We start from the raw sequence: 24,705 nt of genomic DNA, 5'->3' as shown, positions 1-24,705 counted from the left end.
AATGGCCATATGAAAGTCCACCATAGTCCAAGAAACATCATTATTTAAGAGATTGAATTCTGCTTGCTTTTCATCTCTCTGTATTTTAATTAATGCTCTCAGGGATGTCTTTTATATAAATCTGTTTCTACATGGCTGGTTACTTGCTTGGGGTCAATTCTTCAATATAATGTAATCTGGTTAAAGTATAAAAATTTTTAAAAAGGTCTTTGATCCATATTTTTAAATTGTTCTCAGCAAAGTTTATATTACTTTCTGTACCTACCAACAGAGTATAAAATGGTCATTTTTCTCAAGACATTAAAATTCGCCAAAATTGATTCCATTTGCATCTTAACATGCAGGTGTTAAAAGGTAAAGTGGGGGTGCCTGGGTGGCTCAGCTGGTTAAGCATCTGGCTTCGGCTCAGGTGATGATCTCGTGAGTTTGAGCCTTGCTTTGGGTGGGCTCAAGCCCTGATTTGGTTGAGCACGAGCCCCGCTTCGGATGAGCTCCTCTTCTCTCACTCTGTCTCTCCCTCTCTGTCTGCCCCTCGTGGGATTCTGTCTCTCTTTCCCTCTCTCCACCCTCACTCACTTGAGTCATCTCTCTCTCCATAAAAAATTTAAACAAAGTAAAATGGGGGCGCCTGGGTGGCTCAGTCAGTCAAGCGTCCGACTTTGGCTCAGGTCATGATCTCAGGGTTCGTGAGTTCGAGCCCCACATCGATCTGTGTGTTGTCAGTGCAGAGCCCACTTCGGATTTTCTGCCTCCCTCTCTCTCTCTCTCTGCCCCCCCTTTGTTTGCATGGGCTCTCCCTTTCTCTCTCAAAAATGAATAAACATTAAAAAAAAGTAATACGGAAAGTGGTTACTGAGAAGTTTTTTCAGCATCTCTGTCATAGGTAGATAAAATTAATTCAAAAGTGTATGCTGAAAGGTCATATTACTCTTTATTGTTTACTTAATTAATACATATCCTGTGTTGTTCTAGAAGGGATGTTTAAGTGATTCATAAAGTAGGTAATCATCAACAAGGTAAGTTGCAAGTGTTGTGGAAGAAGAAACGAAAAGCATAGGCAACAGATATTAGACTCGTCAGCGTAGTCTTGGATGACAGTAATCTGCACGTGTATGTTGTGTAAACAACATCCACAGATGCTCTCTTTCACTGCACATCATTTTTGGAGGTACCTGTAAGGTTTCGTCAAGTGGAAATTTTATTTCCAGTGAATTGATAAACTTGCTTATAAACAGCAACTTCTCTTTTTAATGAGAAACTGAATTATCTGTCCTATGGAGGAATAATTATACCTGTGGGAAAGGGGGTAATTTTCAACTCTAACTTTCCTGAATAATTTCAAACTTCCTTTCCTACAACATCTACCAGAGTTATTACTGACTAAAACTAACGAAGTTGCATAATGCTTTCTTCTGGCTTCTTTTCAACTGTATAATATATGGTTTGGAAGAGATTGAAGTGACAAATTAAAAACATGAGCCCTACAAGGAAAACAATTGGAGACCATAGAAATTTTTCATTTGGATAATAAGCCAACTTATGTGGAACCGTATCATAAAATGAACTTTTTATGTCTAACAAAACAAATTTTAAAAGAAGCACATGTAATTGCAGATTTACCTTAAAACAAGAAGAAGAAGAAGAAGAAGAAGAAGAAAGAAGAAATACTGATATGTTATATGAAAATATTAGGGAAAAGTTAAGAAGTAAAGAAGACGAATATAAGAAAGAAGTTGAAACAAAACAACAAGTTGAACTCGCTCTTAGAATGCTAAACACGGAATTGAAGGCCACAAAAAATCAGGTAAATCAGTTTTTGATAAAAACTGTATTTCCATCTATATTACATAGTGTAGTATTATACATATATATTTTATAGTATCCCTTTGACTCAATATATATTATTTAGGTTTAAAATAAATTAAAACATGGGATCATGTTCTTTTGAACATTTTTTTTAAAGTTCTCCTCTTCAGCTTTTGACCTTCTTTTTTTAACGGTTTGAGACCAGAATCATAATGAAATGTGTCTCCAGGTTGTAGAAGAGCGCAGTGACACTCAGTGGCAACTTTCTCCAGAACAGAAGGCCAGAGTCTTACAAGATGGAAGTCTAAACAATCTCTTTTGCAAGCAAAAGGAGCTAGAAATGGCTCATAAGAAAACTAATTCTAAGGTATCTTCTTTAGTTATTTTGAAGTACATGTGTGTATGTATTTGTATACATTCTATTTTTTAGTTATTATTACTTTTTTCTCCGTGTGTGTGTGTGTGTGTGTATATATATATATATATATATATGTATATGTATGTATATATACATAAGTGTGTGTATACGTGTATATATATGTATATATATATATATATGTGTATGTACATATGAAACTGAACTCTGTTCATCATGGAAACTATAGAGGATTTTAAAAGCACATATATTTTGTGGAGGGTCATGGGGGACGGTGGCATTTTTGCTTCACTGGATAAAATAATATTCTTGATTAAATGCACTGTCTGCAACAACTAGTGACATTCATAATGTCCTCGTCCAAAGGAGAGGCTTTTATTACTTTCTGTAGGAATTGATGAGCTTTCCCTAATCTCAAAACAATTGCTACTAGCAACATGTGTTTTAGTTTTGAACAGTTACTTCACTGCCTTGATATATTAATAGTTTAGGTGAACACTTCCGCTAATGGACAGGAGGACAAGTGTAGCCAGTTCACTGATCATATTTTCGGTATCAAGTCTCCTACTTTTGAGAAAAGTAACACTTTTGCTTCAAGTAGCATCCTATTTCATTACAAGGAACTTTTGATAACAATGGTATGCTGTGATATATACTTAATGATAATTTATTGATAGGTATTTTATTCCTAATAAAATAGCTGAGTGTATTTCCCCTCTTTTATATTTATTACTGTTTTCAACATGAAGAGGAAATGCAAGTTATTGCAGCAGTAAATCATCTCATGGTTTTCTAAGAGATGTATAAATTTCCCCTTATTTCCTATGAGTATTTTGAAATACAAGACTTCTTTCGTACTTGTGTATTTACACTAGAGAAGTGGCAGTGGTTGGTGCAAGAGCACTAGTTGTGGAGTGAGAAGACCTGGGGAGAGTCCTGCAGCTCACCGTTTTAATCTCTCCATTCTAGAATTGTGATAACCAAATGAGTTCATTGATGTATGTAGAAGTGTTTCTATTATAGTACAGTGCCTAGATTTTTCAGTTACCAATAGATATAATTCTTATAACTGACTATAGAAATGGTAGCAAAGTAGATATCTATGAAATATTCTCAGGAAAGAAGAATTTTAGGAAATTTAATCTCTCCGAGTATATGCAGAGCTAAGGATTTTACTGTGGGGTTTCTGTGTTCGATATCTACTGTAAACTCAATTTTTAAGTATAGTCAGATTTATTAATCTTTTATTTTAGGCCTTCTGGTTTGTTGTAAATCAGAGAAAGGCTTTTCCAATTCTGAGATTCTGAACACTTTTCTCACAAATTCTTTTTTACTTTCATGCCTTCATTATCTTCAGTTCAAGTTCTGAACTTTTGGGAACTTATGCTTGTCTAAAATTTGAGATTTGGAGCCAACGTTATTTTTTTCCAGTTGGATATTCACTTACTGTAACCTTCCTTCCTTCCTTCCTTCCTTCCTTCCTTCCTTCCTTCCTCTTTTCTTTTCTTTCTTTTGCTTTCTTTCTTTCTTTTCGTGTTTCTTTATTCGTTAGAGAGAGAGAGAGAATGCAAGAAGGGGAGGGGCAGGGAGAGGGAGAGCAAGAATCCTTTGCAGGCTCCTGACTGTCAGCACAGAGCCTGATGCCAGGCTTGAACCCACAGAATGTGAGATCATTCCCTGAGCCAAAATCAAGAGTCAGACACTCAGCCAACTGAACCACACTGGCACCCCCTGCAACCTTTTCATTGTTTAAACACAGATTATACTTTCATTTCAAAGAAAATCATGATACTGCCATTTTATTGAGTGCTATCTGAAAATGTGCTTGGTTTTACTTAGCTTTCTGATAATCATGAGAAAACACAAGATTGGTTGCATAAAAACCACATGTTGCAGGATGAAATTGTCATGCTAAGACTGGAAAGAGACACCATAAAATATCAGAACTAGGCAGGGAGATAACACCTTTTGTGTCTCTAACTGAATTCAGTGAACAGGAATGTGTATGTGTTACAAAAAGACGGTGAATTGATGTATGTGTTGATATTTCTCAAAGTACGTGTGTGAGAGTTGTCTATTATTAACATAATTTAATAATAAGATGATTTAGAAAATCAGTAACAGAAATGTCTTATTAGGTAGTTGCGAGACAACTTCAACAAGAACTGGCTGATACTCTGAAGAAAAAGTCTATGTCAGAGGCTTCCCCAGAGGTTACGTCATATCTTCGTCTAGAAGATGAAACACGGGATCTCAAGAAGAAATTAGCTCAAATCACAAGTCAGGTATGTAGTAAATGTAACCTGTTACCACCTAACTTATAGCTCGTTAAATGATATAAAGTGTTTTAGGATACCAATTTCCATGGACCGCATTCTTTGGTATTTTCATTATAATTAATTTATTATGATTTCTGTCCCTTTACAATACATTTATTTCGTAAACTTCTGCCTCTCCTTCTCCTATTTGTGTTATACATTGTTTTCTTATAATACTTACTCTTAGGAAAGTTGAGGCTTTTGTATCCTTCCTCACAGAAATTGAGAGACTTTTTTCGTTCTTTCTTTAATTTAAAATTTTTTTTACATTTTATTTATTTATTTTGAGAGAAAAAGAGTGAGAGAGAGTGTGTGATTGCATGTTAACAGGGGAGGGGCAGAGAGAGGAGAGAGAGAGAATCCCAAGCAGGCTCCATGCTGTCAGTGTAGAGCCAGTGTGAGGCTCAGTCTCATGAACCATGAGATCATGACCTGAGCTGAAAGCAAGAATTGGACGCTTAACTGACGTAGCCACCCAGGTGTCCCAAGAGACTTTTGTCCCCTACTAAACAATGTTTTTTTACTGATATCTCTATTACCATGACGAGGCAAGCTGGATCAAATCAGAAGATAATGTTTAATGGGATGTTTCAGATAATTGTCTTAGTTCTCATCTTCACGTTTGAGAAGACTGCATATTGATTTCAGGATGACTTGTACAGAAAGATCACTTAACAAACCACTTGAACTTAGGCATTTCCTTCATTTTCTTTGCCTTTTAGACATATTGTCAAAGCACGGAAATATTCAGATCATGTATAGTGTGGGCACCAAAAAGCGAGAATTAAGAACATTCTCTGTGTCCTGCCATTGGGTTTTTTTTAAAGCTATTTTGAGGTACAAAACACATACCATAAAAGTCACCCATTTGCCACGCACAGTTCACTGTCTCTGTGTACACTCGTGCAGCCATCACTGCCATCAAGTAGAATGTTTTTGTCACCCTGAAAGGAAACCCTTACCCGTTGCCCCCAGCCTCAGGCAACCACCAGTCTACTACTTGGTCTCTCAATGGAGTTGCCTCTTGTGAATATTTCATATAAATGGAGTCACACAACGTGTGGTACTTTGGGACTAGCTACCTTTACTTAATGTTTTCTGGGTTCATCTGTGTCGGTTACAGCTTATATCAGTGCTTCATTTGTTTCTATTGTCAACAGTACTCCATTGTGGGTTAAGGCCCTTGTTCATTCATCAGTTGATGGACCTTTGGGTTGTGTCCACTTCTTGCCTATTAATACTGCTGCTTATGAACATTTATGTAGTTCTTGTGTGGACACCCATTTTAAATGTCTCTGCCATCAGATTTTATCCTCTGAGTTAATTGGGTTGATTTCACCATCTCTCAGCCGTTACACATGCTGTCCTTACTGTCTTTTTAGTTTCTGTTCCTCTTGAGTAAACCTATGTTGTTCAGACTTGGCTCACAGTCTCCTTTCCAATGAACTTTCTCTGACTGTTCTAACTCCCATTAGCTTTAACTCTCTTGACACTTGTCATCTAGCCTGTGCAGAACAATTCAGTCCTTTATTTGACATTGTTGTTTTTTTTTTTTTTTCATGACAGGTAATTTCGTCTTCCTAAGTATACATTTAAGGGATAGTAATATTTGATACGGGTGGTACTTAACCTTGTATAAATTGAAAATACTTTAACTTAACAGTTTTTCCGATAAAATTAAGTACTTTATACCGTATCAATAAACTCTTCTTGGAAACATTGGTATAGCAAAGCTTTTATTCTAAATGTATGCTAAGAAATGAAATACTAAATTGAGGGGTGCCTGGCTGGCTCCAGTCCGATCAGAGTCTGCCTTTGGCTCAGGTCATGATCTTCATGTTCTTGAGATGGAGCCCTGCATCGGGCTTTCTGCTGTCAGCAGAGCCTAATTGGATCTGTTGTGTCCCGCACGTTCTGCGCCACTCAGTCTTGTGCTCTGTATCAAAAAATAAACGTTAAAAAGTGTGTGTATATCTCTGTACAAACACACACACACACACACACACACACACGCTTATATAAGTAAAACTATTAATGAAAGCACTTAATCAAATAGAGGAGAAATGTTCAATCAAATGTTAGGTATTTTTTTCCCTCTCACTATGAAAAAGCATGCTAAATTTGTCTTTCTTTCTTACACAGCCAGAACTGTGACTTATAGATTTGTATTACTTTACCAATGCAAATATCTGGGGACAGCTTTTCTGATATGCTTTTACCACAAACCCTTAATCTCTTCATCAGAGTACATGCTAAAGCAACCTAACGTAAAGAGTATGCACATGAAATGATGAGGAACTTTAGTTTCGCAAGACTCATTTATTTCCATGTCAGTGGCTTTCCCTTGCCTCTGATGGTCATGTAAAGGATCTACTACTCAGTCAAGGAGGGCTATTTGTACCGTAGTCTGTGAGCATCATCCACTCAGTGGTATAGAGAGGAAGTAAGTTAAAAGGATTATAAGTGGAAAAAAGTACGGTTGGCTAGTGGCATTGGCAAAGTTTTTTGAAGTACTGAGGAAATATTCTGGGCCTCATGCTCCCCATTTGCTACCACTTGTGTTGGAATGAAGAATAACTTCAGTATAATTTGTATAGGGGATAACTTGTATTGGCAGGCCACCTGCCTAAACTATCACATTGTATTGGAACACAAACTACAGCAACAGTAATCATGCTACATGCAGACACTTAGAGCTATGTGCCACGTACCCTTCTAAGTTGTTCATCTATTATTTCCTAATGTAATCTTCCAAACATCCCAGTGGGGTAGATACTATTATTATTTATTTTGAGATCACTTTTTTAAAGTCCTTTGTTTTGAGAGAGAGAGAGACAGACAGAGAGAGACAGAGACAGAGAGACAGAGAGATTTTGGGGAAGGGCATGAAGAGAGAGAGAGAAAAAGGGAGGGGAGGGAGAGAGAATCCCAAGCAGGCTCCTCACTGTCCATGCAGAGCAGGATGTGGGGCTCAATTACATGACCCTGTGATCATGTCCGGAGCTGAAATCAAGAGCCAGACACTGAACCGACTGAGCCACTCAGGTGCCCCAGTAGGTGCTATTATTACCTTCATTTTACAGATGCAGAGATTGAGACATGGAAGTTTTAGGTAGTGTGCTCAAGATCATACAGCTCATAATGAGAAGAACTGGGAAATCAGACCCAGGCATGCTGACCCCTACTAGGATATTGCTTCTCAAATTCTTCCATGAAATATCTTGTCACTGAAAACACTGTGTTCAGTTTCATAATCACGAGAATAGGAACGTAATTCACCTATGTGAATATGTAAAATCATAGTTGATGTGGTGCTTGGAACATGAAAATAGAAATGTTTACCATAAAGTAAATTCCTATATATCCTCCATTTGACGAATAGATATATTTGTACATTTATGTGATCATATATAATTTAAAAACATTAACGACGTTATGTTTTTGTAAGAGAGTAAGGTTGGTAAACTATTCTGTAAGAGTATTGAAACATTTCATCTTTGTAGGCCATAGTCTCTGTTGTAGAAGCTGAACTCTTTTGTTATGATCTCAAAGTAGCCATCAATCAGCATGTAGAGGAGAGGGTGGCTGGCTCCAAAAATATTTTACTTACAGCGGCGCTTGGGCGGGTTAGTTGGCTGAGGTCCTGACTCTTAATTTCCACTCAGGTCATGATCCCAAATCCCACATCATGAGACCGGTCATGAGACTGAGCCCCACATCAGGCTTCACCCTGAGCTAGCAGCCTGCTTACAATTTTCTCTGTCTCTCCCTCTGTCTCTCTTCCCCACTTCTGCATGCTCTCTCTCTCTCTCTCTCTCTCTCTCTCTGTCTCTCTCTCAAGTAAAAAAAAATTTAAAGAAACAGATGATGGTTTTCTACTGGATTTTCAGTGGTTAAAATTATTTTTTCTCTATTTTAGTTGCAAGAAGAACAGGAACGACATGGAGAGGCCGTAAGATGTGCTCAGGAGATGAAAGATCATGTGCAAAAGTATAATTGAAACCTCACAGAAAATAACCTGTTTATTTATAAAGCAGATAAACAGTGTAGTATGGGAAATGTATTAGTTATGCCAGTATATCATTGTTAAGCCGGATACAAATTCCAGCTTTGAGCTATTTTTAAATGCAGAATCGTGGCATCTTATCTCTGAATTTTGCACCTTATCCACAAAACACGATGAGAAAAATGGTACAATTCCCAAATCTTCCTCTTGACAAAATTTTAAGGATTTCTGTAATACCCTCATTTGTTCGGAAAGTATGTGATGTTGTTTTAAATTTATGTGTGAGAATAATTATCTTAAGATCTGCATTTTAGGCTACAGGTTAAAAATGCCACACAAGAAGCAACCATCAAACATCAAGCGGCCCAGATTCAAGATCTTGAGAACAACATGATAAAGACAAGTTTGGTAAGTCGATCTCTTAATGTCTGTCCTACTGAAAAGGAATCCGTATTTCACTAGTAGTAGTACATAAGAATGTTTTGGATCCCATGGAAAATCTCACTGTTGCAAAGGTTTGGTTGATATTGTTCCTACTTGCTACTAGTGATGTAATTCTTCTATATAGATGAAGTTGATTGAATTCATAAAGTAATGATGTTTGTAGTGAGATTTTCATAAAAAAAATTTGTGAGAATCTAAAAAAAGCAACATTTTATATATACCACATTGAGCATTTTAGTCCACCTTTGGCTACTGTTAATAATGCTGCTGTGTACGTTGGCATACAGATGTGTGAGACTCCCTGCTACTATTTTTCAGCGTGTTTCAAACGTCCCCAATCTTTGAGTGATCATTTGATCTTGAATTCTGAATTCTCTTGTAATCTCATCCCTTCAGTGAGAGTTTGAGAACGGTTTATTTTAATGATGATTTGTTGTAATATGTAATTACAAGTTTGCAATTTATTCTCTTCATTAACAATGACTGGCAGATCATTATGCAAATGTCCTTCTCAAAGGAATGGACTTTTCTCCTTGTTGGATTTTGTAAAGGAAAAGAAATGCCAGTGAAAAAGGAGAAATGGTTTCTCTGTCAGAGAATTACCTAGTAACATAATACTCCTACCATTGCATGTTCAGACTCATTTTTTTTTTCCATTCACGTGAGTTAATCAGACTTTCGGAGATTTCACAATTCAATCTCAGAAAAGACTAATGTGCCATTCAGGATTCTCATTTATTCATATGTAGTGAAACCCCAACTGTTTTCCAAGCAGAACAGTGAATGTCATCCCACTCTCACCCTCCTTTGTAGGATTCTCATTGTAAATCCTAAGCGGGAGCAATGAGGTAGATACACTGACCAACTCGTTTCTGTCAGTCACAAAAGCTATATAATATACATGCAAGTTTCATTAGGCAGCTATACCCGTCAGGGGAACTAGAATATTCTGTTGACTGGTCCTTTTTGTGGCTGAAGAGACATTGAAAATTATTTCCTCTTCTAGACGTCTTATAAATGAGTCACATGGTAACAAGGAACTTTTCATGCGAGTAACATGATACTCGGTTGATCAGTCTCCTATGAATGAGGGTGCTAGGCATTGTCCTGCTACTGTGTCCTAAAGAAATCATTAAGGTCTCAAAAACTAAAATCTGTAAGGATATCCGAAACTGATGAAGCTTATTAAAGAATAACGAGGGATTTTCTGTACATCTCTATAGAAAGGAATTAGGGTTATGGCATGAAATTACCTGCCACTTTAAAGTGTTCCCTGTGAAACAAAAACTTAGATAGCTTTCAGGCAACTGAGTCCATAGCTCTGACTTCTCTAGAAGGTCCTTATCTCCTGAATCCCCAAACCAGGGGCTACCTGGGTGAAGATATTTGATGCACACAATTTTGAGGTGAAGAATCTGGATTGGGAAGAAGAGGTAGCTCTAGCCAACTTAACCTTCCTAACAATATAGTCAAGTATGGGTCTGAAAGGAACTTCAGAAGACCTCCGTAAGTTGAAATCTCTATGGATGAAGAAATTACTCAAAAGGAAACAAAGGCAAACCAGTGATCATCCAGCCCTTGTGATAAATGTCGTGTTATAAGGAAAAGCGAGACAAAGTATGCTGGTCAGCATCCTAAGGGTAAGGGTGCTCCCTAAGACTCAATAAGAAAAACACACTCAAAGTAACACCGAAAAGAGTCCAAATAAAATGTACACGATTAGCTGTCTACAAAGGTACTCCATGTCAAGTAATGATTTTTTATATGAAATTTATCGACAAATTGGTTTCCATACAACACCCAGTGCTCATCCCAAAAGGTGCCCTCCTCAATACCCATCACCCACCCTCTCCTCCCTCCCACCCCCCATCAACCCTCAGTTTGTTCTCAGTTTTTAACAGTCTCTTATGCTTTGGCTCTCTCGCACTCTAACAACCTCTTTTGTTTTTCCTTCCCCTCCCCCATGGGTTCCTGTTAAGTTTCTCAGGATCCACATAAGAGTGAAACCATATGGTATCTGTCTTTATGACCCAGCAATAGCACTGCTAGGAAAGTAATGATTTTTGAGTGCGTGGTTGAGATGTTGTCTGTGAGCACCTAGATGGAAGAGCGAAAAGTACACGTGGCCTAGGTAAAAGGGCCAAAGCTGGAAATGTGAATTAGAGAATCTGGTTTTGAAGCCTTAAAAGCAATTCAAAACACAGATAGCAAGGGGCAAGGACTTAATGTCAGGGGTTGCCGTCCTTCAGAAATAAGGTGTGGTTAAAAGAGCAGAGGGAGGGCATGGTCATTTTTCTCAGCTGCTGCTGAAAAGTGAAGCAGGATAGAGACCTTAATAAAATTAAAAAACAAAAAAGAGGTTCTTGATGACCCTCAAAATGTCTTAGTGGAATGATAGGAGTGAAAGTTAGATTTTAGTGTAAAAGAAGGAAATAAGTGAACAAACCTTGAATCTGTGGATGAGACGATACATTAAAGAATGTTCAAGTCCACTGCAAGGGGAGAAGCAGCGTGATAGATGGACAAAGCTTCAAAAGTTAAGCAAATGGTTAATAGAAAAGGAGAAATTGAAATACTTCTTCCTTAATGCAGCTGGTGCTGTGATTTACAGATGTGTAGCACTTTACCAACTGCAAAGCTCTGGGGCAAGCTTTTCTGATATGTTGTTACCACAAAGCCTTAATCTCCTCATCAGAGTACCTGCTAAAGCAGCCTAATGTAAACAGTGTGGGCATGAAATGATTGAGGAACTTTGGTTTAGCAAGACTCCATTATCTCCGTGTCAGTGGCTTTCCCTTGCGTCTGATGGTCATGTAAAGCATCTATTACTCAATGTAAGAGGTGCTATTTGTACCGTAGTCCGTGAGTATTGTCCACTGAGTAGTATAGAGAGGGAGTTAGTTAAAAGTATTATAAGCGGGGGGAAAAATGTACCGTTTGCTAGTGGCATTGGCAAAAGTTGTGTGAAGTACTGAGGAGAGATTCTGGGCCTCATGCTCCCCATTTGCTGCCACTTGCGGTGGTATGAAGAATGACTTCAGTATAATTTGTATAGGGGACCACTTGTATTGGCATGCCACCTGCCTTAACTATCTCATTGTATTGGAACGCAAAATACAGCAACAGTAATCATGCTAAATGCATACACTTAGAGCTGACTATGTGCCACGTACCCTTCTAAGTTGTTCACATATTATTTCCTAATTTTATATTCCCAAGATCCCAGTGAGGTAGATCCTATTATTATTTATTTTTCAGATCACTTTTATAAGATTCTTTATTTTGAGAGAGAGAGAGAGAGAGAGAGAGAGAGATTGTGGGAAGAGCAGGTAGGGAGAGAGAGAGGGGGGGGAGAGAGAGAGAGAGAGAGAGAGAGAGAGAGAGAGAATGCCAAGCAGGCTCCTCGCTATCCACGCAGAGCTGGATGTGGGGCTCAATCACGTGACCCTGAGATCATGTCCTGAGCAGAAATCAAGAGCCAGACGCCGACCCGACTGAGCCACCCAGGTACCCCAGTAGGTGCTGTTATTACTTTCGTTTTACAGATTTAGAGACTGAGACACGGAAGTTTTAGGTACTGTGCTTAAGGTCATACAGCTCATAACCAGCAGAATTGGGAATTCAGACCCAGGCTTTCTGGCTCCTACTAGGATACTGCTTGTCAAACTCTTCCATGAAATATCTCGTTGTCACTGAAAACAGCATGTTCAGTTTCATAATCACGAGAACAGCAATGTCATTCACCTATGTGAATGTTGAAAATCATAGTTGATATGGTGCTTGGAATATGAAAACAGAAATGTTTACCATAAGGTAATTTCCTATATTTCCTCCATTTGACCAGTAGATACATTTGTATTTTTATCTCATCATATATAATTTAAAACCATTAACAATGTTATGTTTTTGTAGGAGAGTAAGATTGGTAAACTATTCTGTACCAGTATTGAAATGTTTTCGGCTTTGTAGGCCATAGTCTCTGTTGTAGAAGCTGAACTCTTTTGTTATGACCTAAAAGTAGCCATCATTCAGCATGTAGAGGAGAGTGTGGCTGGGTCCAATAAGATTTCAGTTACAGGGGTGCTTAGGCGGCTTAGTTGGTTGAGCGTCCTGACTCTTAATTTCCACTCAGGTCATGATCCCAAACCCCACATCATGAGACCGGTCATGAGACCGAGCCCCACATCAGGCTTCACCCTGAGCTTGCAGCCTGCTTACCTTTTTCTCTGTCTCTCCCTCTGACTCCCTTCCCACTTGTGTGTGCTCTCTCCTTCTCTGTCTCTCTTTCAAGTATAAAATAACAAAAAAAAAAAAAAAACCACAAAAGCATTTAGTTACAGAAACAGGTGATGGTGTTCAACTAGATTGACAGTATTTAAAAGTATTATTTTTTCTTTATTTTAGTTACAAGAAGCACAGGAACGACATGCAGAGGCCGAAAGATACGCTGAGAAGATTAAAGATCATATGCTAAAGTATAATTTAAACCTCACAGAAAATAACTTGTTTATTTATAAAGCAGATAAGGAGTGTACTATGAGAAATGTATTAGTTATGCGAGTATATCATTGTTAAGCTGGATACAAATTCCAGCTTTGAGCTATTTTGAAATGCAAAATTTTGGCATCTTATCTCTCAATTTTGCACCATTACCACAAAACACAATGAGAAAATTGGCACAATTGCCAAATCATCCTCTTGATACAATTTTAAGAATTTCTGCAATACCCTCACTTGTTCAGAAATTACATGATACAGTTTTAAAATTATGTGTGAGAATAATTATCTTAAGATCTGCATTTTAGGCTAAAGGTTAAAAATGCCAGGCAAGAAGCAACCATCAAACATCAAGCGGCCCAAATTCAAGATCTTCAGAGCAACTTGCTAAAGGCAAGTTTGGTAAGTCGATCTCTTAATGATTGTCCTGAAAAGGAATCCTTATGTCACTAGTAGTAGTACATAAGAATGTTTTGGATCATATGGAAATTTTCACTGATCAAAATATTTGGTTGATATTGTTTCTGCTTGCTACTAGTGATGTAATTCTTCTATGTAGATGAAGTTGATTGAATTCATAAAGCAATGATGTTTGTAGTGAGATTTAAATAAAAATATTGTGAGAATCTAAGAAGAGCAACATTTTGTATATACCACAGTGAGCATTTGGTTTAGTCCTCCTTTTGGCTATTGTATATAAAGGTGCTGTGAACATTGTCATACAGATGTGTGAGTCCCTGCTAATATTTTTCAGCGTGTTTCAAACGTCCCCAGTCTTTGAGTGATCATTTCATCTGGCATTCTGACTTTCTGTTGTAAACCCAACCCTTCAGTGAGATTTTCAGAAAGAGTTCTTTTAATGATGATATGTTGTAATTTATAATTACAAATTTGCAACTTATTCTCTTCATCAACAATGACTAGCAGGTCATTATGCAAACGTCCTTCCCAAAGAATAGCCTTTTTACTTTGTTGGATTTTGTAAAGGAAAAGAAATGCCAGTGAAAAAGGAGAAATGGCTGCTCTGTCAGGGCCTTACCTAGTAACATAGTGCTCCTACCATTGAAAGTTCAGAAACTCATTTTTTTTTCCATTCACTTGAGTTAATCAGCCTTTCAGAGATTTCAGAATTCAATTTCAGAAAAGACTAATGTGCCATTCAAGATTCTAATTTATGTAGTGAAACCACAACTGTTTTCAAGTGGAACAGTGAATTTCATCCCACTCTCACCCTCCTTTGTAGGATTCTCATTGTACATCCTAAGTGGGAGCAATGAGGTAGATACACTGACCAACTCGTTTCTGTCAGTCACAAAAGCTATATAATATACATGCAAGTTTCATTAGGCAGCTATACCCGTCAGGGGAACTAGAATATTCTGTTGACTGGTCTTTTTTATGACTAAAGGGACATTGAAAACTACTTTCTTTTCTATACGTCTTATTAATGAGTCGCATTGTAATAGGGAACTTTTCATGCGAGTAATATGACACTCTGTTGATCAGTCTTTTATGAATGAGAGTGCTAGGCATTGTCCTGCTACTGTGTCCTAAAGAAATCATTAAGGTCTCAAAAACTAAAATCTGTAAGGATATCCGAAACTGATGAAGCTTATTAAAGAATAACGAGGGATTTTCTGTACATCTCTATAGAAAGGAATTAGGGTTATGGCATGAAATTACCTGCCACTTTAAAGTGTTCCGTGTGAAACAAAAACTTAGATAGCTTTCAGGCAACTGAGTCCATAGCTCTGACTTCTCTAGAAGGTCCTTATCTCCTGAATCCCCAAACCAGGGGCTACCTGGGTGAAGATATTTGATGCACACAATTTTGAGGTGAAGAATCTGGATTGGGAAGAAGAGGTAGCTCTAGCCAACTTAACCTTCCTAACAATATAGTCAAGTATGGGTCTGAAAGGAACTTCAGAAGACTTCCGTAAGTTGAAATCTCTATGGACGAAGAAATTACTCAAAAGGAAACAAAGGCAAACCAGTGATCATCCAGCCCTTGTGATAAATGTCGTGTTATAAGGAAAAGCGAGACAAAGTATGCTGGTCAGCATCCTAAGGGTAAGGGTGCTCCCTAAGACTCAATAAGAAAAACACACTCAAAGTAACACCGAAAAGAGTCCAAATAAAATGTACACGATTAGCTGTCTACAAAGGTACTCCATGTCAAGTAATGATTTTTTTATATGAAATTTATCGACAAATTGGTTTCCATACAACACCCAGTGCTCATCCCAAAAGGTGCCCTCCTCAATACCCATCACCCACCCTCTCCTCCCTCCCACCCCCCATCAACCCTCAGTTTGTTCTCAGTTTTTAACAGTCTCTTATGCTTTGTCTCTCTCGCACTCTAACCTCTTTTGTTTTTCCTTCCCCTCCCCCATGGGTTCCTGTTAAGTTTCTCGGGATCCACATAAGAGTGAAACCATATGGTATCTGTCTTTATGACGCAGCAATAGCACTGCTAGGAAAGTAATGATTTTTGAGTGCGCGGTTGAGATGTTGTCTGTGAGCACCTAGATGGAAGAGCGAAAAGTACACGTGACCTAGGTAAAGGGGCCAAAGCTGGAAATGTGAATCAGAGAATCTGGTTTTGAAGCCTTAAGAGCAATTCAAAACACAGATACCAAGGGGCAAGGATTTAATGTCAGGGGTTGCCATCCTTCAGAAATAAGGTGGGGCTAGAAGCGCAGAGTGAGGGTATGATCATTTTTCTCAGCTGCTGCTGAGAAGTGAAGCAGGATAAAGACTTTAATAAAGTTTTTTTTGAAAAAAGGTCCTTTATGACCCTCAAATTTTCTTAGTGGAAGTTAGATTTTAGTGTGAAAGAAGGAATAAGTGAAGAAAACTTGAATCTGTGGATGAGATGATTCACTAAAGAATGTTCAAGTCCACTGCAAGGGGAGAAGCAGTGTTATAGATGGAGAAAGTTTCAAACTTAAGCAAATGGTTAATAGAAAAGGAGAAATTAAAATCTTTCTTCCTTATGCAGCCGGTGCTGGGATTTACAGATTTGTAGCACTTTACCAACTGCAAAGCTCTGGGGCCAGCTTTTCTGATATGCTGTTACCACAAAGCCTTAATCTCTTCACCAGAGTACGTGCTAAAGCAGCTAACGTAAACAGTATGGGCATGAAATGATTGAGGAAATTTGGTTTAGCAAGACTCCATTATTTCCATATCAGTGGCTTTCCCTTGCCTCTGATGGTCATGTAAAGCATCTACTACTCAGTCCAGGCGGTGCTATTTATATTTTACTCCGTGAGCATTGTCCACTGAGGGTATAGAGAGGATGTTAGTTGCAAGTATTATAAGAGGAAAAAAAAGTACTGTTTGCTAGTGGCATTGGCGAAAGTTGTGTGAAGTACTGAGGAGAGACTCTGGGCCTCATCCTCCCCATTTGCTGCCACTTGTGGTGATATGAAGAATAACTTCAGTATAGTTTGTATACGGGGCCACTTGTATTGGCATGCCACCTGCCTAAACTATCTCATTGTATTGGAACGCAAAATACAGCAACAGTAATCATGCTAAATGCATACACTTAGAGCTGACTATGTGCCACGTACCCTTCTAAGTTGTTCATGTATTATTTCCTAAATTTATATTACCAAGATCCCAGTTAGGTAGATACTATTATTATTTATTTTGAGATTATTTTTTTAAGGTTCCTTATTTTGAGAGAGAGAGAGAGAAAGAGAGAGAGAGAGAGACAGATTGTGGGGAAGGGAAGGTAGGGAGAGTGAGAAAGAGAGAGAGAGAGAGAGAGACAGAATTCCAAGCAGGCTCCTTGCTGTCCACGTAGAGCCCGATGTGGGGCTTAATCACGTGACCCTGAGATCATGTCCTGAGCAGAAATCAAAAGCAACACACTGAACCGACTGAGCCACTGAGGTGCCCCAGTAGGTGCTGTCATTACCTTCATTTTACAGATGCAAAGACTGAGACATGGAAGTATTAGGGAGTGTGCTCAAGGTCATAGAGCTCATAACCAGCAGAATTGGGAATTCAGACTCAGGCTTTCTGGCTCCTACTAGGATACTGCTTGTCAAACTCTTCCATGAAATATCTCGTTGTCACTGAAAATAGCATGTTCAGTTTCATAATCACGAGAATAGGAATGTCATTCACCTATGTGAATATTTAAAATCATAGTTGATGTAGTGCTTGGAATATGAAAACAGAAATGTTTACCATAAGGTAATTTCCTATATTTCCTCCATTTGACCAGTAGATACATTTTATGTTTATCTGATCATATATAATTTATAAACATTAACAACGTTATGTTTTTGTAAGAGAGTAAGTTTGTTTAACTATTCTGGAAGAGTATTGAAACATTTTCGGCTTTGTAGGCCACAGTCTCTGTTGTAGCAGCTGAACTCTTTTGTTATGACCTAAAAGTAGCCATCAATCAGTGTGTAGGGGAGAGTGTGGCTGGGTCCAATAAGATTTCAGTTACAGGGGCACTTGGGTGGCTTTGTTGGTTGAGCGTCCTGACTCTTAATTTCTGCTCAGGTCATGATCCCAAACTCCACATCATGAGACCGGTCATGAGACCGAGACCCACATCAGGCTTCACTCTGAGCTTGGAGCCTGCTTATGAGTTTCTCTGTCTCTCCCTATGACTCCCTTCCCCATTTGGGCGTTCTCTCTCTCTGTCTCTCTGTGCCCCACTAAGTAAAAAAAAAATAATAATAATAACATTTGGTTACAAAAACAGGTGATGGTGTTTTACTAGATTGTCAGTAGTTAAAATTATTTTTTTTCTTTATTCTAGTTGCAAGAGGCAAAGGATCGAGAGGCAAAGGACATAAGATATGCGGAGAAGACGTAAGATCATATGCAAAAGTATAATTTAAACCTCACAGAAAATACCTTATTTATACAGCAGATAAGCAGTGTAGTACGAGAAATATACTTGTTATGCCAGTATATTATTGTTAAGCTGGATACAAATTCCAGCTTTGAGCTATTTTGAAAGGCAAAATTGGGGATATTATATCTCTATTTTGCACCTTATCCACAAAACACGAGAAAAATGGCACAATTCCCAAATCTTCCTCTTGATACAATTTTAAGAATTTCTGTAAGACCCTCATTTGTTCAGATATTATATGGTATTGTTTTACACTTATGTGTGAGAATAATTATCTTAAGATCTGCATTTTAGGCTAGAAGTGCAAAATGCCAGGGCAGAAGAAACCATCAAACAACAAGCGGCCCAAATTCACAATCTTCCGAGCAACTTGTTAAAGACAAGTTTGGTAAGTTGGTCGCTTAATGTCTGTCCTACTGAAAAGGAATCTGTATTTCACTAGGAGTAGTACATAAGAATGTTTTGGATCACATGGAAAGGCTCACTTATCCAAATATTTGGTTGATATTGTTGCTATTTGCTACTAGCGATGGAATTTTTCTATAGAGATGAAATTGATTGAACTCATAATGATGTTTATAGTGAGATTTTCATAAAAACATTGTGAGAGTCTAAAAAAGCAACATTTTATATATACCACAGTGAGCATTTGGTTTAGTCCACCTTTTGGCTACTGTTAATAATGCTGCTGTGAACGTTGGCATACGGATGTGTGAGAGTCCCTGTTAATATTTTTCAGCATGTTTCAAACTTCCGCACGCTTTGAGTGATCATGTCATCTTGAAATCTGACTTTCTCTTGTAGTCTCAACCCTTCAGTGAGAGTTTGAGAAGGGGTTATTTTAATGATGATTTGTTGTAATTTGTAATTACAAGTGTGCAATTTATTCTCTTCATCAAGAATGACTAGCAGGTCGTTATGCAAACGTCCTTCTCAAGGGAATGGACTTTTCTCTTTGTTGGATTTTGTAAAGGAAAAGAAACGCCAGTGAAAAAGGAGAAATGGCTGCTCTGTCAGGGTCTTACCTAGTAACATAGTGCTCCTACCATTGAAAGTTCAGAAACTCATTTTCTTTTTTGACTCACTTGAGTTAATCAGCCTTTCAGAGATTTCACAATTCAATCTCAGAAAAGACTAATGTGCCATTCAGGATTCTCATTTATTCATATGTAGTGAAACCCCAACTGTTTTCCAAGCAGAACACTTAATGTCCTCGCACTCTCACCCTCCTTTGTAGGATTCTCATCATACATCCTAAGTGGGACCAATGAGGTAGATACACTGACCAACTCGTTTCTGTCAGTCGCAAAAGCTATATAATATACATGCAAGTTTCATTAGACAGCTATACCCGTCAGGGGAATTAGAACATTCTGTTGACTGGTCCTTTTTGTGGCTGAAGAGACATTGAAAATTATTTTCTTTTCTGGACGTCTTATAAATGAGTCACATAGTAACAGGGAACTTTTCATGTGAGTAACATGACTCTCTGTTGATCAGTCTTCTATGAATGAGAGTGCTAGGCGTTGTCCTGCTACTGTGTCCTACAGAAATCTTTAAGGTCTCAAAAACTAAAATTTGTAAGGATATCCGAAACTGATGAAGCTTATTAAAGAATAACGAGGGATTTTCTGTGTATCCCTATAGAAAGGAATTAAGGTTATGGCATGAAATTGTCTGCCACTTTAAGGTGTTCCCTATGAAACAAAAACTTAGATAGCTTTCAGCCAACTCAGTCCATTGCTCTGACCTTCTCTAGAAGGTCCTTATCTCCTGAATCCCCAACCAGAGGCTTCCTGGGTTGAGAAATTTTTTGGTGGGGCGGGGGGCGTTACTCTTTTTGTTGTATCTTTAGTTATATATTTTTTTAAATTTGCATCCCAATTAGTTAGCATTTAGTGAAGCAATGATTTCAGGAGTAGATTCCTTAATGCCCCTTGCCCATTTAGCACATCCCCCCTCCCACAACCCCTCCAGCAACCCTCAGTTTTTTCTCCATATTTATGAGTCTCCTGTGTTTGTCCTCCTCCCTGTTTTTATATTATTTTTGTTTCCCTTCCCTTTTGTTCATCTGTTTTGTCTCTTAAAGTCCTCATACGAGAGCAGTTATATGATTTTTGTTTTTCTCCTACTAATTTCACTTAGCATAATACGCTCCAGTTCCATACACGTAGTTACAAATGGCAAGATTCCTTTTTTTTTGATTGCTGAGTAATACTCCATGGAATGAATATATATATATATATATATATATATATATATATATATATATCTCGCATCTTCTTTTTTTATTTTTTTAACGTTTTACTCATTTTTGAGACAGGGAAGACAGAGCGTGAACAGGGGAGGGTCAGAGAGAGGGAGACACAGAATCTGAAACAGGCTCAAGGCTCCCTCCCAGCTGTCAGCACAGAGCCCAATGCGGGGCTCGAACCCACGAACGGTGAGATCGTGACCTGAGCCCAAGTCAGAAGCTTAACTGACTGAGCCACCCAGGAACCCCAAACATCTCCCTTTTAACGTGATTATTATCCATTTCTGTACCGTCTTTAAAGAACTAATCCATTCTTTTGCCCGTTTTTATATTGGATTCTCTTTTCATTATTGGAAGAGTTATTTAAATGTCCTACATGCAAATCCCTTAGTAGATATGGGATTTTCAGGTATTTTCCCCTATTTAGTCACTTGCCTTTCACTTTCTTGATGGTGATATTTGAAGCATAGTACTTTTTAATTTTGATGAAGTAAACTTAATCTGCTTTTGTCTTTTGGTGTCATGTCTAAGAAATCATTGTCAAATCCAGTCACAAACATATACACATAAGCTTTTTTCTAAGAGTTTTATCATTTTAGCTCTTAGATTTTAAGTTAATTTTGTATATATGCTATGGGGTAGAGGTCTGATTTTATTGCTTTGCATGTGGATATCCATTTGTCCCAGTACCGTTTGTTACAAAGGCTAGTCTTATTCCATTTAATTGTCTGTCACCCTTGTGGAAAATCAGTTCACTATAATGTGAGAATTTATGTTTAGATTCTCAATGTTAATACATTGATCTATATGTCTGTCCTTATGCCAGTACCATAACAAATTTTATGAAAACTTTTTCCTAGTTATCTTGCAAATTAACAGTCACTTATGTAATAATAAAAAGTCAATGCAGTAGAACTAAACTTTGCTCCTATAGAGAGTTTTGTTTCTTGAAGGACCCTTTTGCCAGCCTTTGCCTTGCTGACCCCATGACTCGATGTGAAGTCAGGCTCAAAAAGATAAAATGCTCTTTCTTTAGTGTGTTCAGACTTCTATTTATTTATTTGTTTAATTTATTTATTTATATTTATATATTTTTTAGAGCGGGCACAAGCAGGACGAGGGGGTGTGTAGGGAGAGAAAGAGAGAGAGAGAGAGAGAGAGAGAGAGAGAGAGAGGAGAGAGAGAGAGACACGAGAGAATTTTAGCAGGCTTCACACTTAGTGTGGAGGCTGACAGGGGTCTTGACCCCATGACCTGGGATCATGACCTGAGAGGTTGAGGCAAACTTTTAGTGTCTCAGTCAGTGCTGCCCACTTTCATTTCCATCAAATCTTGGCCATAGGATCTCTTGACTCAGTCTACTAACATTTACTTCATTATATTTTATTATCTCATTATAATGCATAGACTCATCCATAGTTTTCACCATCTAGGAAGGAAAAGATTAACTCTAGGCTATTCCTCTTTCCTGTTAAGCCATCTTGCTAACCCATCATCTTGCAATTCACAATGAGATCCTCTTCTGACCTGGTTCTTGTGTGTAACACTGGTGTTAATCCTGTTCTTGGCACAGATCATACTTTCTTGGAAAACACAGCAGCCTGTTTCCCTTCTTTCACTTGAATAGAAAGATATGCTTAGCTATATGTTTTAGCTCAGCGTATAATTAATGGAATAAACATTATATCATTAAAACAATACAGCTGTACAAATTGCGGTAGTATTAAGTTGATTTATCAGAGACAAATACTAGATTGGTAATTTGAATGACAACAAACTTTTGAAGCCAACTTGTATGATATGGAGAAGCATTGTGGGACAACACAAAGATGAAGTGATCTTACCTTCCCACACAAACAAGGTTGAAGTAAGGTAAAGGAGAATGTGGAGTTAATTTAAGTAGTGCTAAAGGACAATACATTTGTTTTGCTACTGAAAAGATGAAAAATGATTCCATGACATTCTCTTTATTTCCTCACTGAGGAAAGGAGAATGAAGATTGAGTATTCAATGGATTAAAAAATACTCAAAGCTTCCTATTTCCTTTCATTGAAATCAGACCAAAGGCCCAATTTTGGTTATCAAATCGACTCTTTCTAGTTTTTCAACTATTGTGCTTCAAATTGTAGGTCTCTGTGCTTCTACCTTAACCTGAGGGGACATTCTAAAGAGGCATTCCTGTCTACTTGTAAGAATTGTTGGAATTGAAGGGAATCTTAGAAAAAGATCTTAGAGACAGGAAGATGGCAGAGGAGTAGGAGGACTCTAGGCTTGCCTCATCCCACGAATACAACTAGATAACAATCAGCTCACCCTAAAAACCCCAGAAATCGACCTGAAGACTGACAGAACAAACTCCACAACAAAAGGGAGAGAAGAGGCCACATCAAAGAAGGTCCTTGATGCAGAAATGTCGTCTAGAAGAGAAACAGATCCTGGGTTCTGCAGAGGGGAGGGAGTCGAGGTTGTGGGTAAGGGTGAGAGAGAGAAATGCACAGGGGAACGCACAAAGAGAACATTTCCCCATAGCCACTGGCTTGGAAAACAAGAGGGCCTGCATTTCGTGAGTTCTTGCAACCAGTAGTGTGTAAAGTCTGGAGTTTTCAAGGGCATCCGATTTAGCTGGTTTAGAGCCCTGAGGCACTCCACTGCTCATGGACAGAGGGCAGGCAAACAACGTGGGAGCATATAGAGTGGGTACAGTGGTCTGAAGAGTGCCTGGGGCACACAGTGGGGAGATTAGTTGCTCTTCTCAGAGCATGTCCCTCAGGGGCAAAGTTCAGAGAGACCTGTCTGTAGGAACAAAGCCGCTGGCTGGCACCAACTCCTTCTCCTGCCCCTCACCACAAACATAAAGCCACCTGCAGGAAGCAGTGCATTGCTAACACTGGTTACCTAACTTGCTTACACCAAACACCACCCCCTTGCACTCTGGTGGAACTACCTTTCTCAATCACTCTTGCTTGAGTCCCAGCACAGCAGACCCCTCCCCCAGAAGACCAGGACAAATGCCTGCCCACTCCACATCTCCCAACCAGAGAGTTTCCCTTGGCCTCAGTTCCAGTAGAGGTGGTGACAGGTCTCATTTCATAAGCAGACCAGAGCACACCTAGTTAAAACCCGCTACATTCAGGCCAGGGACCAAACACTCACCAGACCAGGCAAGGAGAGCCTCTGCAGACCACTGGCCTAAAGGATAGCATAGCCAGAACACAAGAGCAGAACACATGCAGCACACACTGGTGACACTGCCTGAAGTGCTAGACCCTGGGCATTACACGACGTCTTTTTCCTAAGTCCATTACTTTCGGGAGCAGGTGACATAACTGGCTTCTCTAACACACAGAAGCTGGCAGATACTTAGACAAAAGGAAAAGACAGAAGCATTTATCCCAAATGAAAGGACAGGATAAGGCCATGGCCAGAGACCTAAATGGGACAGATGTAAATAACACGCCTAATGGAGAATTTAAAACCATGATCATAAGGATATTCACTGGACTTGAGAAAAGAATGGAAGACATCCGAGAGACCCTTACCACAGACATAAAAGAGTTGAAGAATCAGAGATGAAGAGTGCAGTAAAAATTAACAGCAACCTGGAAGAAGCAGAGGAACAAATTAATGACCCAGAAGACACAGTAATGGAAAGCAGTGAAGCTGAAGAAGACAAAGAAGAATTATCCAATGCAAGAATAGACTTAAGGCACTCGGTGACTCCGTCAAATGTAAGAACATTCATATGATAGGAGTCCCAGAAGAAGAATACAGAGAGAAGGGGACAGATAACTGATTTGAAGACACAATAACTGAAAAATTCCGTAATGTGGAGAAGAAAACAGACATCCAGATCCAGGAGGCACAGAGAACTTCCATCAAAATCAACACCCAAGACATATTGTAATTAAATTTGCAAAATATACTGCTAACATCTTTTTTTTAGTGTTTTGTTTTTGCTTTTTTTTTTTTTTATTTCCGTGACAAAACGCAGACACAAGCAGGGGAGTGGCAGAGACAGAGACAGAGTGAGAGAGAGAGAGAGAGAGAGAGAGAATCCCAGGCACTCTCTGTGCTGTCAGCGCAGAGCCCACTGGAGGGCTTAAACGCACGAACTGC

General features: G+C 38.6%; 2 protein-coding genes across 2 annotated transcripts in view; both read left to right on the top strand.

The window, feature by feature from the left end:
• Positions 1 to 24,705, top strand: part of LOC125159788 (ankyrin repeat domain-containing protein 26-like) — a 708,468-nt gene that overhangs the window by 109,010 nt on the left and 574,753 nt on the right. The window lies entirely within an intron of this gene.
• The window catches only part of LOC125159794 (ankyrin repeat domain-containing protein 26-like), a 34,066-nt gene continuing 17,886 nt past the window's right edge, over positions 8,526 to 24,705 (top strand). Inside the window, exons 1-3 of the mRNA XM_047848413.1 lie at positions 8,526 to 8,914; positions 18,237 to 18,289; positions 18,630 to 18,723. Coding sequence (XP_047704369.1) covers positions 8,897 to 8,914; positions 18,237 to 18,289; positions 18,630 to 18,723 — 165 coding nt within the window. The 5' untranslated portion in view covers positions 8,526 to 8,896. The remainder of the gene's footprint in view (positions 8,915 to 18,236; positions 18,290 to 18,629; positions 18,724 to 24,705) is intronic.

Source organism: Prionailurus viverrinus, unplaced genomic scaffold, assembly GCF_022837055.1.
Source record: "Prionailurus viverrinus isolate Anna unplaced genomic scaffold, UM_Priviv_1.0 scaffold_62, whole genome shotgun sequence".
Lineage (NCBI taxonomy): Eukaryota > Metazoa > Chordata > Mammalia > Carnivora > Felidae > Prionailurus > Prionailurus viverrinus.
The sequence above is the reverse complement of the archived record's forward strand: the minus strand, read 5'-3'. Positions and strand labels throughout refer to the sequence as shown.